The following is a 14,702-nucleotide window of genomic DNA, read 5'->3' on the forward strand; positions in this document are numbered from 1 at the left end:
TGAACTTACACATTGTTTAAACTTCATGGACCAACATCAGCCAGCTTCAGACTTTCCTTCTGCAGCTTTCCTCACCCCCCTTAGTCACTGTAGAGTTAAAACAAGTTAGGGACTTGTTCTGGATTAGGCTTTGGTTTGTGAGGAGGCAGCAGCTTGAACTTTTGTCTTCACCAGTGTACCCTCTGCCACAAGCTTGTCCCTATCCTGTCATCCCTGTGCCCGAGAGAGTAGCACTTTTAATTCCCCTCAAGAACTTGTCTTTGCCTGTGCAGTCTGGCTAGCCATTTAGTTCTATCTCCAGCTGTCTCAGCTTTCTGTGTGCCTTCCTCACAGCGTGGAATTGTTTCTGGCTTTTGATTTAGAAGAGATCAGTGACTTCCATTCATTTGAACAGTTCAGGGCCATGCAGGGCTGTGAGTGGCCTAATTTTGATACTGTGAACACAAGTAGGGAGAGGAGGGAGAGGAGAAGGTCGTGGTTTTGCCTGGTAAGCAGAGTAGTCAGAACCCATGTGACACCAGTTGCTTTGCTGTGTTATATATCACAGTTATTGGTGTCCTAAACCAGGTATAACACAGATTATCACAACAGACATAATAATAAAAACAGTTGAAATATTAAAGTCAGACAGAATTTTAGTAGACATTGCATTGAATCTGTAGGCTTGCTGGAATATTGCCACTTTATTGATTACCCCAGTCCATAAACTTGGGGCATTTTCCCACATAGCTAGGTCTTTCAGTTGTTTTGTTTTGTTTTTTGAGACAGGGTTTCTCTATGTAGCTTTGGAGCCTATCCTGGAACTCACTCTATAGACCAGGCTGACCTTGAACTCACAAGAGATCCACCTGCCTCTGCCTCCGAGTGCTGGGATTAAAGACATGAACCACTCCCACTCTGGGTGGTCTTCAATTTTTTTAATTAAAATTTTTCTTTGTATGATATATTTTGATCATGTTTCTCCTACCCCAACTCCTCCCAGACCCTACCCACCCAATTTTATGCCACCCCAAAAAAATAAACAGGAAACAAAAATAAAATTAACAACAATAAAAAGCACGAACAAAAAAACCCCACAAAGATGAAAATCAAAACAAAGAAAGCCAAAACAAAAAGTTTACAAAAATATCATTGAGTTTATTTTGTGTTGGCCAAGTACTCTGGACATGAGACCTGCCCTGGGTGTGGTTGATACAGCCAATGTAGGTGTTGAGTTTTTTTAGTAATGTTTCAGTTAGTTCTGAATATTAGGTTTACTATTGTAGAATATTATTTTAAGATGTGTTACATTTGTTTATGCTGTGGTACATTTGTTTTAATGATGCAAAGATATGTTGTATTCTTTTATGTTACATTTGTTTAACTCTGTGAAGCTGTGATATTTTGCCTGTCTAAAACATCTAATTGGTCTAATAAAGAGTTGAAGGGCCAATAGCTTGGCAGGAAAGGATAGGTGGGGCTGGCAGGCAGAGAGAATAAATGGGAGGAGAAATCTGGGAAGAAAAAAGGAGGCAGAAGAGGACAAGGAGTCAAGGATGCTATGGGCCAACCACCCAGCCACACAGCCTGCCGTGGAATAAGAGTAAAAGTAAGATTTACAGAAGTAAGAAAAGGAAAAAACCCAGAGGTGAAAGGTAGATGGGAGAATTTAAGTTAAGAAAAGCTGGCTAGAAATAAGCCAAGCTAAGGCCATGCATTCATAAGAAATAATAAGTCTCCATGTGTGTTATTTATTTGGGAACTGTTAGTGAGCCCCCCAAAAGAACAAAGAGCCGCAAAAGTAAAATAACAACCAACAGCAGTTCACAGAATTTTTGTTAAGTGCTTTATTCTTTGTGTGGATTGTTATTGGTAGTGTATGCAGTTGGGTTTTTCATACAGATATTATTTTAACAAGTTTTGATGACACTTAAAAACTTTAAGGAGGTGGTCAACCATCAGGTGCTATTTTGCAGCTGTGAGTTTTGATCTAGAAATACTCTGTTACTTAACATGATATAAGATAAATGTCTGAGCTTGACGTTAGGGTCCAGGGAGACAGAGCAGTCAGTGAAGTGTTTGCTGTGTAAACGTGAGTGTCTGAGTTCAGTCCCCAGAACACACATGAAAAGCCAGGTGCAAATGGAGCTGTGAGCTGGTCATTCCCAGTGTTGAGGAAGCGGAGACAGGCTGGTCTGTGGGTTGCTGGCTAGCCAGCCTGGACTACATGGCAAGCTCCGAGACAGTGAGAGACTCTGTCTCAAAGAACAAGATGATGATATCTGAGAAATGTTACCTCAGGTTGACCTCTGACCTCTGCACACATACACACACAGAAAAGATAAATATCTGAGCTTTAAGTCTAGTTTTCAGCTTTTAGGCTTTGAACCCATACATCAGCCACAGCTTCTCTTATCACATCAAGTAGATCTTAAGTAGTAAAAATCAGTATTTAATTTTCCCTTCTTCTTTCAGTGTTAAATGTTTACAAAAGACAGTCAAGGACTCTTACCACATAATGTGTAGACCATGTGCCTGTGAACTTGAAGTTTGTGCGAAGTGTGGAAAGAAAGAAGACATCGTTATTCCGTGAGTATTCCCTTTTACGTTGGAGTTTGTTTTTAGTAATTCATCCACGGGCTTTCTCTTAGGCAGCACTGACTCAGTTTGAAGTTGCATATCTCCCACTAATACAAGCACTTTTCTACCTAGCAGGAAAAGGGTCACAATTTTGTTAAGTTTTTCTATTAGAGTATAAAGTGCCATTTATATGTTGAAGAAAATATCTCTTTAGCCTTGAGCTTTGTCTTCATTATGCAGAATGACTTATTTCGTAGCAATCGTCCCTAATGGACTTCTTTTACCAGCTCCTGAGCCCGCTCTTCTCACAGCAGTGTTAGAATCTGCTGACTCGGTGAAGCTTGTCTTTAAAAGAGGTTCTTCTCTGTTTCTTTCTGTAGGCTCCTGATAGGAAGAGACAAGTAAAGGCCTTTTTAGCCTCCACCATTTAATAATGAAAGCCTGGGTAATAATCATAAACTTTTCTTCTATTTAGGTTTAATAGAGAACCAGAAACTTCAGCAAATACTGAAAATCAAGATTCTAACCATCGAAGCTGCTGCAAAGGGAAGGAGGACAGTGATGAGGATTTAGATGATGACACCCACTCGGATGACGAGGATGGAGACACTTAGGTGGCCTGATGACAGCATGGAGTCAGCCGCAGAGGGCTCAGCAGACACACCGACATCCTAATGTGGATGTCAGAAAAGGCTGTTCAGAATCGGTAGAACTGACCCATGAGCAATATAAATTATTTATAACATTTGAGTAACAGAAACTTTCAGATTTTTACAATAAAACCTAAGCTGCATATACAGAATATGTGTGGAAACTCGTACTGTAGCATATTCTACAATCTATGGAAATTATTTTGAAAAAAAATATTATCTAATGTCAAGCTATCCAGTGTTGAGAATTGGTGATTGTATCAGAACTATCTCTTGGAAAATTAAGATGATTAGCTCACAGTGAGTACATTTCCATAGCCTGACCGCAGGTGTGTGGCTTCCTTAGTAAAAGCCCCCTTATAGCTTACAAAGCAAAACCATTTATTTTTATACATGCACACACACACAAAATCATGAGTAGTGATTTTCCTTCAAAAATATTTTTATATATGTTATCCCTTTTTTTTTTTTAACCTTTTCCCAGCGTGGAAATATGTACTCAGGAAAAAAAATCTGTGGACTATATAATATTAATAACTAGAAAAGAAAATCCAACATTGATACTTGAGTGGAGATACTTTCAGTATCAGAAGCTCCTGCGATGTTCTCCCTCACAAGGTTATCCTTCCCAGAATTCCATTGTTCTGCATTATCACTTTGCTGCCAGTGTTTCTGTGTGTAGGTGGTGTAGATTAGCTTTGTGTGATTACTGAGATGTTTGTCCTTATGTTTAAAATCCTAAAGCTACAGAAAGGTAGCAAGGCAGGCATACAGTGAACTTTTCCACACTCTGTACTTTGATTCCCAATTTTAATGTTTTACTATGTTTTCTTTGTGTCTTAATCTACACACATGTTGCACAAATTGTTAGAAGGTCTTATTAATAAAAACAAACCTGGAGCCAGGTACTGGGGTCAACGCGGGAAGATCAGAGAAGAACAAGCCACAGCTTCCTCACCTTGCAGTTCCTCAGCTGATCCTGTTTCCTCAGACTGGATGCCTCTGTGTCCTTATCCAAATGGATCTCAGCTGAACTGCTGCTCGAAAGCCTGAAAGCTTAACCAGCTTTAGTTCCTCGTCCTCACACTTTATATACCTTTCTGCTTTCTGCTATCACCTCCTGGGATTAAAGGCTCACTTCTTGGGATTGAAGGCATGAGTCACCATGCCTGGCTGTTTCCAGTGTGGCTTTAAACTCACAGAGATCCAGATGGATCTCTGCCTCCCAAGCGATAGGATTAAAGGCATGTGTGCCACCATTTTCTTGCCTCTATATCTAGTGGCCATTCTGTTCTCTGACTCCAGATAAATTTATTAGGGTGCACGATATATTGGGGAACACAATACCACCACATGCACACACACACACACACACACACACACACGACATTGTATGTATGTGTATATATGTGTGTATATATTTTCTGAACCATTGAAATAAATGTGAAACCCTGGTTTTGGACTTGTATGTGTGGCTCTTTTGTTGTTATAAAAATTTAGAAATTGACCCACGTTCTTATAGAAGCTATGATTTGCTCATCTTACATTATTGTACATTTTTCTAATGTTGAGAGGCATTTGGGTTTGACGGATTTTCCTGATGCACACAATACCCATGTAAAGTGAAGCAGGATTAGAAATTTTATTGAAGATATTTTAATTTAGGCTTAAACTTGAAGTTTAAGAGAGAGGAGCTCAAGGAAAGTAAGACACACACAAGAGTACAAGTGTGGGCTTCCTAAAAAAAGAGGCACAGAAAGTAGGGTGCAGCCAAGTGTGGAAATGGGCTTCACAAGGAAGAGTGAGCAGTTACTGTCTTGGCATTAGCCATATGTACTTATGGGTTGCATCTCAAGTTTCCTAAGTGTATTAGTTACTCTAATACCATGGCCTACAAAACTTATAGAAGAGTTTATTTTGATTTATAATTCCAGAGAAGATAAGAGTCCATTGTGGTAGGGAAGCATGGCAGCAGGCAGGCATGGCAGCTGGAACAGGAAGCTGAGAGCGAACTGGTAATGGAGCCAGCTTTAAACTCTCATAGACTGCTTCCAATGACACGCTCCTTCCAACAAAAACATACCCCCAAACTTCCCCAACTGCCTCAAACTGGGGAATCAAGAGTTCAAGTTCAAATATCTGAGTCTATGTTCTCATTCAAACCACTACAGTGTTTAAAAAAAAAAAAAAATTCCTGTCTCTTGGTGAGATGGCTCTTTCATGAATGGGATCATAATCTGATCATGTAAAAGCAGAAGCCACTGCATAAGGAGCTTAGTGCATTCCCTTCCTGTGTAAAGTTTCTGGTGAAACTGATAGAAAATGACAAGTTTGGAGCTGGGAAGGACAGATACCTCAAACAATTGTGGATTGTGCTGGAATCCTTGCTCTGCTGCTAGCAAAGGCTTCAGTTAGATTCTAGGGCAAGGGGTTTTTCTCTGCCTTTGTCCCCAAATTCTCCCTGACTTTATCCTGTCTTAGCCAATTTGAATGTGTGCAGCAGTATATCTTATTCCCCTTTTGTTTATCTACTATGGGTTTTGGTAGTAGATGATACTAGGGTTTTCTGATAAATTTCATAGTGGTGTTTTACAAACACATACGGAAATGCGTGTGTAATGTGAATTTACTTTCACACGCTAGGATTAAAGACATGTGCCACAGCACCTGGCTTCAGCTATTTCTGATTTTTTTTTTTACCTAGAGAGAAATATGTAAGGAAGGGTGTCACCTAGAGGCACAAACCACAGCTACAATTTATTTCCTTAGGAATAGTTGTTTTGTTTGCTTTGGAAAGTGGACCTTGATATATTTAGTTCCTTTATATTTCTTTAAGAACTATCCTTTCTAAAGACCAGACATGGTGGCACACACCTTTAATAGTTGCACTCAGGAAGCAGATGCAGATGGGTGGGTATCAAGTTTGAGGCCAGCCTGGTCTACATAGTGAGTTCCAGGATCGCCACAGCTACACAGGGAAACCATGTCAGAATTGTCCTTTCTAGCCTACAAACATTTTGGTGGAATTCATCATGTGGAAATGAATTGACTGTGTTTCATTTTATTGTAATGAATCAGTATAAAGTGAAAGTTGCCCTGCTTTGGTATTCAGATAATCAGAACCATTGCATCTGAATATATTGGGGTTATTACTGATGTTCTAACTCTAATCATACACTTCATAGACCCTCTTAAGAAGTTCCTTTTCCTGGCACATTGTGGTTTATTCCCCTTGGGTTATAGCCCTAGGTTGTTTTTTTTTTCTTCCCAGGTCCCCAGCTGATTCTGATTGTCAGCTACAGAAAATACAGTTAGTTGCTTGTAGTAAACAGCCATTTTCATGCTTACCAGATACAGGACCTGTTTGCTGAATTTCCTTCTTCACAGACTCTCTTGCAGCTAGAGGTAGGTAGCCATATAGAGGGATTCTGGGAAAGAATTACCAAGAAAAAAAAATAGTTTGGCCCTTCCTGTCTAAACATGATGTGAGAATACATGACATCTACAACTTGAAGCCATTTGCCCAGTGCCATGATGTTGAACAAAAGCTGCTGACCTGAGTGGTGGTGACCATGTCAGAGGAGCTGCAGTTGGCAATAGAGCTTATGGAGTACAGCTCACTGGTTAGCACAGCTACGTTGAGTGTACCCCAGAGAGGCAAAACCCTGGTGTATGTGTGTGTGGGGGGGTTGTTTCCAGAGTGCCTCTTGTGCTGGCCTTTCTGCTTGTTGCTATTATGTTCTTACTATATTTTGCATGGTGTGATTGTTGAGTGGAATCTTACTGTATCTAGTATAATGTGATTGTTTCATGGGAAAATCCCACTATTCACGAGGCAGTTTACTTGTAGATCATAATGAAGATGATTTTTATAGACCAATGACACTTAGAGATGTGAGATTTGCCGAGGATAGAAAGTGAAAACAAGGAAGTTTCATGCAGTACAGACACCTGAATTCTGCCTGTGGAAAAGCAGGCTGAAGATCAAAGAAAGCAATTATGTCCCTGCACCCAAGGTTAGGTCTGAGTTGCTCGATCATGTAGCTTACAGAAGTAATCACAGGTTTTGGTATGCACCTTGAAAAAATAAAGTTGTGAGAGGAAATTAAATGACCCTATTGTGTGTAAAGAAAGATAGATGGTTAGCTGGCCACTTGCTTATAAAGTTCTGTAAAGTAAAAATAGAATAGGAATTAGCTACACTGGAACTACAGACAGCTGCCTGCCATTACAAAGGAACTGGCTGAAATACACTCTGCTTGCTTAAACCTTTGTTAACTAATAATAAAAGAATTATTACTTTGGGGTGAAGATGTTATGGTGACAAAATTAATACAAAGGAAAATGTTTGACTACATGTGGGCTTCTAAGAAAAATATGTAACTTGTGATCATATGTGATTTCTTCCTATGTAAAGATTTTAATTTGGTTTTGGAAAATATGTAACTTGTGAGGTGATTTCCTTCTTGCATAGAGATTTTTTTCTTAGGTGGTATAAGAGGATTAAGGAAAAAAATAAAGAAAAAGGGAATTGGGGCTGGAGAGATGGCTCAGCAGTTAAGAGCACTGACTGTCCTTCCAGAGGTCCTGAGTTCAATTCCCAGCAACCACATAGAGGCTCACAACCACCTGTAATGAGATCTGGTGCCCTCTTCTGGCCTGCAAGGATACATGCAGGCAGAACACTGTATAAATAATAAATATTAAAAGAAAAAGGGAATTAAGTTTTGCTCCCTCAGATAAATTTCCTTTGTGTGTTTAGCTACCAATTCCACATCTCCTGTTTAGTTTCTCTGATCTGCTGGAGCTGGAGTCCTGCTGGAGCTGGACTCTGGCACTTGGGAATCTTGGGCCTACAACCTCCCAGTTCTTGTAAAGTAAATAAATGTTGTTTCACAAGCTACTGCCAATCAGAAATCCAGTTATTTGCAGCCAGAGGCATTTCAGCTGATACAGCAACAATTTTGCAACACCTATTCTACAGCACTTACCAGCTGTGGCAGCAAGAAATAAATTGATGTTTTAAATATGATTGACTGGTGGTCAAGGCTTGTCAATTTGACCTTCATTCTACAAAAGAATTAGCATAAATAGCTACTAATCATATGATAGCAATTGTGGTACTCATAGATTCTAAGCATTTGTATACATTAGCACATTTAAAATTGCCCTTGTAGTGATGAGCTGTTAATGAATGGAGACAGACAATAAGCAATACTCTATGAGACAAAATAAAGCATGGGGGAGTAGGGGGGTCAGGAGTCAGAGCCCAGTGGGCTAGAGGTGGGGTGCTCAAGTAAGTGAGGAGTGAAAAATGATTTTTAAAGTGTCTCATTGAAAAGCCCATTTGTGCAAAGAGGGGGAAGAGACATGAGAAGAATGTTTGTAGTGGTTTGAAAGAAAATGGCCCCCAAAGGGAGCGGCACTATTAGGAAGTGTGGCTTTGTTAGAGTAGGTTCAGGCCTTGTTGGAGGAAGTGTCACTGTGAGGGTGGGCTTTGAGGTCTCATGTATGCTCAAGCCACGCCCATTATCTCAGACCGATTCCTGTTGCCTGTGTGTCAAGATCTAGAACTCTCAGCTACTTCTCCAGCACCATGTCTGCCTGTATGGCACCATGTCACACCATGTTAATGGACCAAATCTCTGAAAATGTAAAGCACCCCAATTTAATGTTTTTTTCCTTTGTAAGAGTTGTGGTCATGGTGTCTCTTCACAGAAATAGAAACCCTAACTAAGACAATGTTCTATGCAGAGAAAACACACTGGGAAGCCTCGAAAGGAAGACTTGTTGGTCTGTTCAAGGAGGTGCAAGGAAGAACTGATTACCTTAGAGCCCTTAAGGGATGATACCAGTGAGGTGACAAGGTCAGAACCTGCTGAGCACAGTGGCCCACTCCTGTAATACCAGTGCTGAAGAAATGGAGGCAGAAGGCTCTGGGGTCAGCCTGTGCTATGTGGTGAGTTTGAGGCCAATCTGGGATACATGAGACTGTCTCACAAAACAAAAACCTTTTCTTCCCTTCTATTTTGTTTCAGCCCTTTGATTTCACCGATGTGAATGTATTTGTTCTATGTGAAGTTTTCTGAGCCCCTGAAATCTGTTGGTATCTTTAACATCAGACTCAGGAAACTGTCATCCATGATTTCTGCAAATAGTGTTTCTGTTCCTTTTCTGAACTGGAGTGATGCACACTGGTAGATCCTTTGGGCTGTACCCGCTGACTCGCTTGTTGGCTTGTTCTTATTCATGTCTTCCTCCATACTTCAGTGGTTGTTTCCTGTTTGCCACTCTTTGCCTTCGTGAGTCTTCTAGAGGAGGGTAGATTATTGTGTTCAAAGTGCTTTTAAACCTTTGACAAGTCATTCATCTTAAGACAGTGAATTTACAATCCTAAAATGTCTGATTTTTGAGTAGATTATAACGGTTGAAATTTCCATCGTGCCTATTTTGTGCAGGTTTTTCTGTTTTCTGTGATGGGATAATAGTAGGTTGCTGTCTGTTGTAGTTAAGATATGGCATGAGCATCCTGGATTATATGCTGGAAGCATTGGCTCTAGTGTTGTAGGCTTGAAGTGGCAGACACTAAGAAGAGGGGCTCAGTGTAAGCTAATTAGGTCATGAAGGAACCACCTTTGCAAGGAATTGAGTGAGTTCTTGCCAGAAGGGACTCTTTAAGAAAACAGAAGGCCTTTGCGATGTTCTTTGACCCTTTCATTATCAGAATTGTGAGCCAGATAAATGTGGTTACTTTATACTTTAGTCCTTTGTTGCAGCAACACAAAATACACCAGCAGAATCGTTGTTCTTCATTTGTTTACCAGTTGCTTTATCCATTGATTATCAGTCCCCTTTTAAACTCTGCGTGTCAAATGATTTTAATTTTCTCTTAGAAATCATGGGTGATAGATTATTTTTTAAGGTTGCTTTTTTTTCAGTTACTGTGTCATGGCAATGAGAAAAATAAGTACTATATAGTTGGAAAAGTGAGTGTAAGTAATTTCACATACACACAGTAAGCTTTAGCTTCAGAGTTTGAGCCTGCGTGGCCATCTGACTCCAGAACCATGCATGTACATTACTCGGGTTAGAGTATGTGAGATGCTATACACTGCTGATTGGATAGTCTGTTATTTCTCTCACTAGCACACCAGGGCTCTTGTAAGAGCTTCTTTGCCATTCCCCTCTCTTCCCTCCTTTTGGACAATTGTAACTTTTGTCTAAAGATTCCCCTTGAGTCCAAGGCACTACTGGAAAGTGCATAAGTGATTAGCTGTAACTGATATATTTGAATTCTAGTCACTTTTTAATATTTCTCTATGCATATCAGTACACATGTATGAAACATCTGTAATTGTGCTAATTAGATGGCACCACTTTATTGTGAGATCTGTTGACATCGTAAAAAAAATACAGATTGTTTGTGTCACGTTTGGATATGTGGTACAGAATACAGACTGAGAAGGTGTGTCACAGTGACCATGTAGCAAGTGATGACTATTGGGAGGAAATGAGCATGTGTGTGTGTGTGTGTGTGTGTGTGTGTGTGTGTGTGTGTGTGTGCGCAGGAGTGTGCCTGTACGTGTATATGTATGCAGAAGTTTGCACACCCATGCACACACATTCATGTGTGTGTGTGTGTGCGTGTGTGTGTAGTTGGCACCTCTATTACCATTTACAAATAATATAAGATCAATACATGGCAGTTTCTGATGAGTGTTGTTTTTATGCTGCCTGTGAAGTTGTCAAAATCGAAAGATAAGATACTAGAGATACAAATGAGCTCTGTGTTATCTCTAAAGCCTGTATTATTTCAGGCACACCTATGAGAAGCTGTAACTCTTGCACTTTCCTAAACTTCTGTTTTTCATAATTAGATGTGTCTGTGATGTTAGCACAGCTCTCTCCTTTGGTCCTTCTCTGTGGCTCTCCTCTTCATCACTCTGTTTCTGTCCCGTTCAAAAGGCATCGAAATAGAGCAGAGGTACCCTCCTCTCATCTTGCCTTAGAATTCCTGTCACAAGTTTTGTTTGTTGTCAGTAGTGCTGAAGGCCACAGGACCATTTCCCACCAATTCTTACCGGCCAGGCTCATGTTAGTGAGTCCCACAATTCTGTCAACCATCACACATTCAGGAAAGTGTTCACCTCCCCAAATCTCACACGTAGAATTTTTCAAGAATCTGAGCACCACAATTACAGTTTGGACGGAGTCTGCTCCTATGGAAGCTCATGTTGAAATGTGGCTGGTGATGTAGTTGTGTTGGGGTGTAGGGTTTTTAAGAGAAACGATAATATCCAGTGAGGCTGGACTGTTTCTCTGGAGGACACATCAATCTCATGGGAGCATATCGTCACGTGTCTGGGCCTCTGTTGTTCCTCCTTGTCCTCATGTATCTGTCTGCTTGTAGCCACATGATTGGCAGCACTACATTTTCTGCCATGGGGCCTTGTTAGAAACCACACAGCACAAAGTATTCATCATTCTCTTCTGACTGTGCCCAACTGCTTCAAACCTCTCGATAGGAATTTCCTGCCATGATAGGTATCCTGGAACTATGAGCTTAATCAACCCTTTCTACCTTGAGTTGCTTTTGTATTTTATCACAACAACAAGAAAAACAAAAACAAACAAACAAAACCAACTAAAACAGATGGCTTCTGACTATTGTCTACAAAAGTTGAAGTGGAAGGACCAAGCCCAGAGGCCAACCTGATCAACCTAGAGCTTGCCTGTCTCAAAAAAAAGTACTCAATTTTGCAGAAGTCAACCAAGTGACATCAGTATTTCATCAAATCCTAGTTACAAAACCCAGGATCAATTTTAAGTATAAAAATTAAAGTTTTAATATTAAATGTGTGCATTAAATAATTTAAATGCTATTTTAAAATCCACTTTTTCCATTTAAAATTTTTTCAGATATCCTTGGAATTAACATTAAGTTCAAATTAGCTTTTTTTTTTTTTTTTTTTTCGAGACAGGGTTTCTCTGTGTAGCTTTTTGGAGCCTGTCCTGAAACTCACTTTGTAGACCAGGCTGGCCTCGAACTCACAGAGATTCACCTGCCTCTGCCTCCTGAGTGCTGAGATTAAAGGCGTGCAACACTGCCACCTGGCTCAAATTAGCATTTTTTTTTTTTTTTTTTTTTTTTTTTTTTTTTTTTTTGGTTTTTCGAGACAGGGTTTCTCTGTGTAGCTTTGCGCCTTTCCTGGAACTCGCTTTGGAGACCAGGCTGGCCTCGAACTCACAGAGATCCGCCTGGCTCTGCCTCCCGAGTGCTGGGATTAAAGGCGTGCGCCACCACCGCCCGGCTCAAATTAGCATTTTAAGAAGGATATCTTGTTCATTGATCACTTCCCAGACACAGTAGGTGAAAGAATCTAGACACAAGAGATGCATCTTGATTCAGGTGTTTGCACAGGTACAGAAATACAATGCTCAACCCACGTGATTTGACTTTATTATATGTAAATTTTACTTCAGTTGAAAGTAGTAATTACAAAGTAACAGTACACTTCTGTCAAAGCCAGGCCTTGATCACATGACCTAGCCCTTGACTTAAGGAAAAGCAAGCAGTAAAGTCATTGTGAGGGAGGAAGAAGTGTGTGAATCCTACACCTGCCTCTGAGCATTGCGGCCCTGGGACCCGGTCCTCTATGACAGTTTCTTTCCATGCCTTGTCTAACAAGAATGTGATCACTACTGTAAATATATAGTGAATATAAACATACAGAAAATGCCTGACACGTAACAGCTGCTCTAGACAAGAAGTTTACTGTTAGCTGTTACTATGTTTGTAACTGTTTTCAATCTTTTAAATTTACATAAAGTTCATTTTAAATTGACTAATAAAAACAAAAAATGCAAATATTTATGGGGTACTATATGATGTTTTGATAAATGTATATTTTGTGTAATGTGTAAATCAGGTTAAACATCTCAAACATTTGCCATTTTTTTTAATGATGAAAACATTGAAAATCTGTTCTTCTAGCCTTTTGAAATACACGGTAATTATCCTTCTCCATAGGCACCCTCTGTAGTCCACCTCCCTCCTCCTGTATAGCTGTAACTTAGAACCCACTGATCCACCTTTCCTCATGCCTCTTACTCCTGTTTTTCCCAGCAACTCGAGAACTTGACTTCTATAAGATCAACTTTAAATTTTTTTTTTTATTTTTTTGTTTTTGGCGTGTGCATGTCTTACATAGGTTTTCTATTGCTGTGATCAAACATAAGACCAACTTGGGGAGGAAAGGGTTTATCTGGCTTACACTTCTACAGCACTGTTCATCAACACAGGAAGTCAGGGCAGGAATTCAAACAGGGCAGGAACCTGGAGGCAGGAGCTGATGCAGAGGCTATGGGAGGATGCTGCATACTGGCTTGCTCCCCATGGTTTGCTCACCCACAATGGGCTGGGCCCTCCCCCATCAATCACTAACTAAGAAAATGCCCTACAGGCTTGTGTACAGCCTGATCTTATGGATTCATTTTCTTAATTGAGGTTCCCTCCTTTCAAGTTGACATAAAACTAGCTGATACAATGCATGTCTCTGTGCATTCATGCATGCCCCAGAGCATGAATGGAGGTCAGGAGACAACTCAAAGGAGTCAGTTCTTTCCTTTCCTCATGTGGGTTCGGGGAATCAAACTCAGGTCCTAGGGTTTGGTGGCAAATGCCTTTACCCACTGCACCAAGAACAGCTTTTTATATTCTACAAAGGAAGTGTTCTTTAGTCATTTTTGGCTTAGACATTTTATTTCAATTTATCCAAAGAGGCTTGTGGTCCTGTGAAGCAAGTCAACTAAAATTCTCCGATAAAAGGAAAGAAAACAAGCTTGATACGAATCCCTCTCCACTAGAGGAGGAAGCAGACGCCACCAGTCGGAAGAGTTAGGTTTGCTTTGGGCTATTTTTAATACTTGTGAGATGTGGACCCTTCAATAACGCCATTCCCAAATTTGGTGCAGCAGCAAGCTTTAGAAAGGATGTTTCTGGCAGTAATAATGTTACAATTTGTTTTGGTTTCTTTGTCAAACTGGGGCCTATTTCTAACACTAATTGTTATCACATGGCACATACTCAGGAAGCTGAGTAAATCAATTGATGGAGGGGTTTATTTTTAAAATAGCAGCTAACTCGGAATGGAAAGTGAATTTAAAAAAGCACAGTCCTTTACAATGAACTCTTATTTAAAAACGTACACTTGCCCATTGAAGTAACAAATGTTCGCACAGTTGAGGGTGATCTTATCCAATCCACGTTTTATTTTTACTTGAGTAATCACAGATTTGTTTGTAGAGTATATTTCACTTACTCTGTTGTTTTTTTAATTTATTTTACAATTATCAAGAAAATCGTGGTAACATAGGACAATGATCTCCATGATACAGGAAATGAATCAGCCCTTTGGAAACTGCCAGGACCACTTGAGGTTAGACATGCTGAAGGACAGGCCTGACGTCTCTCAGCCCAGGATGTTACACTGT

At 40.1% G+C, this 14,702-nt stretch overlaps 1 protein-coding gene across 1 annotated transcript in view; it reads left to right on the plus strand.

Moving 5' to 3' along the window:
* Positions 1–4,671, plus strand: part of CUNH9orf85 (chromosome unknown C9orf85 homolog) — a 56,626-nt gene extending 51,955 nt beyond the window's left edge. The window contains exons 3-4 of the mRNA XM_052761195.1: positions 2,455–2,568; positions 3,035–4,671. Of these exons, the coding sequence (XP_052617155.1) occupies positions 2,455–2,568; positions 3,035–3,173 (253 nt within the window). The 3' untranslated portion in view covers positions 3,174–4,671. The remainder of the gene's footprint in view (positions 1–2,454; positions 2,569–3,034) is intronic.
* Positions 4,672–14,702: the final 10,031 nt, after the last annotated feature.

The sequence above is a fragment of the Peromyscus californicus genome, unplaced genomic scaffold (assembly GCF_007827085.1).
Source record: "Peromyscus californicus insignis strain IS unplaced genomic scaffold, ASM782708v3 Scaffold_4__1_contigs__length_199733344, whole genome shotgun sequence".
Lineage (NCBI taxonomy): Eukaryota > Metazoa > Chordata > Mammalia > Rodentia > Cricetidae > Peromyscus > Peromyscus californicus.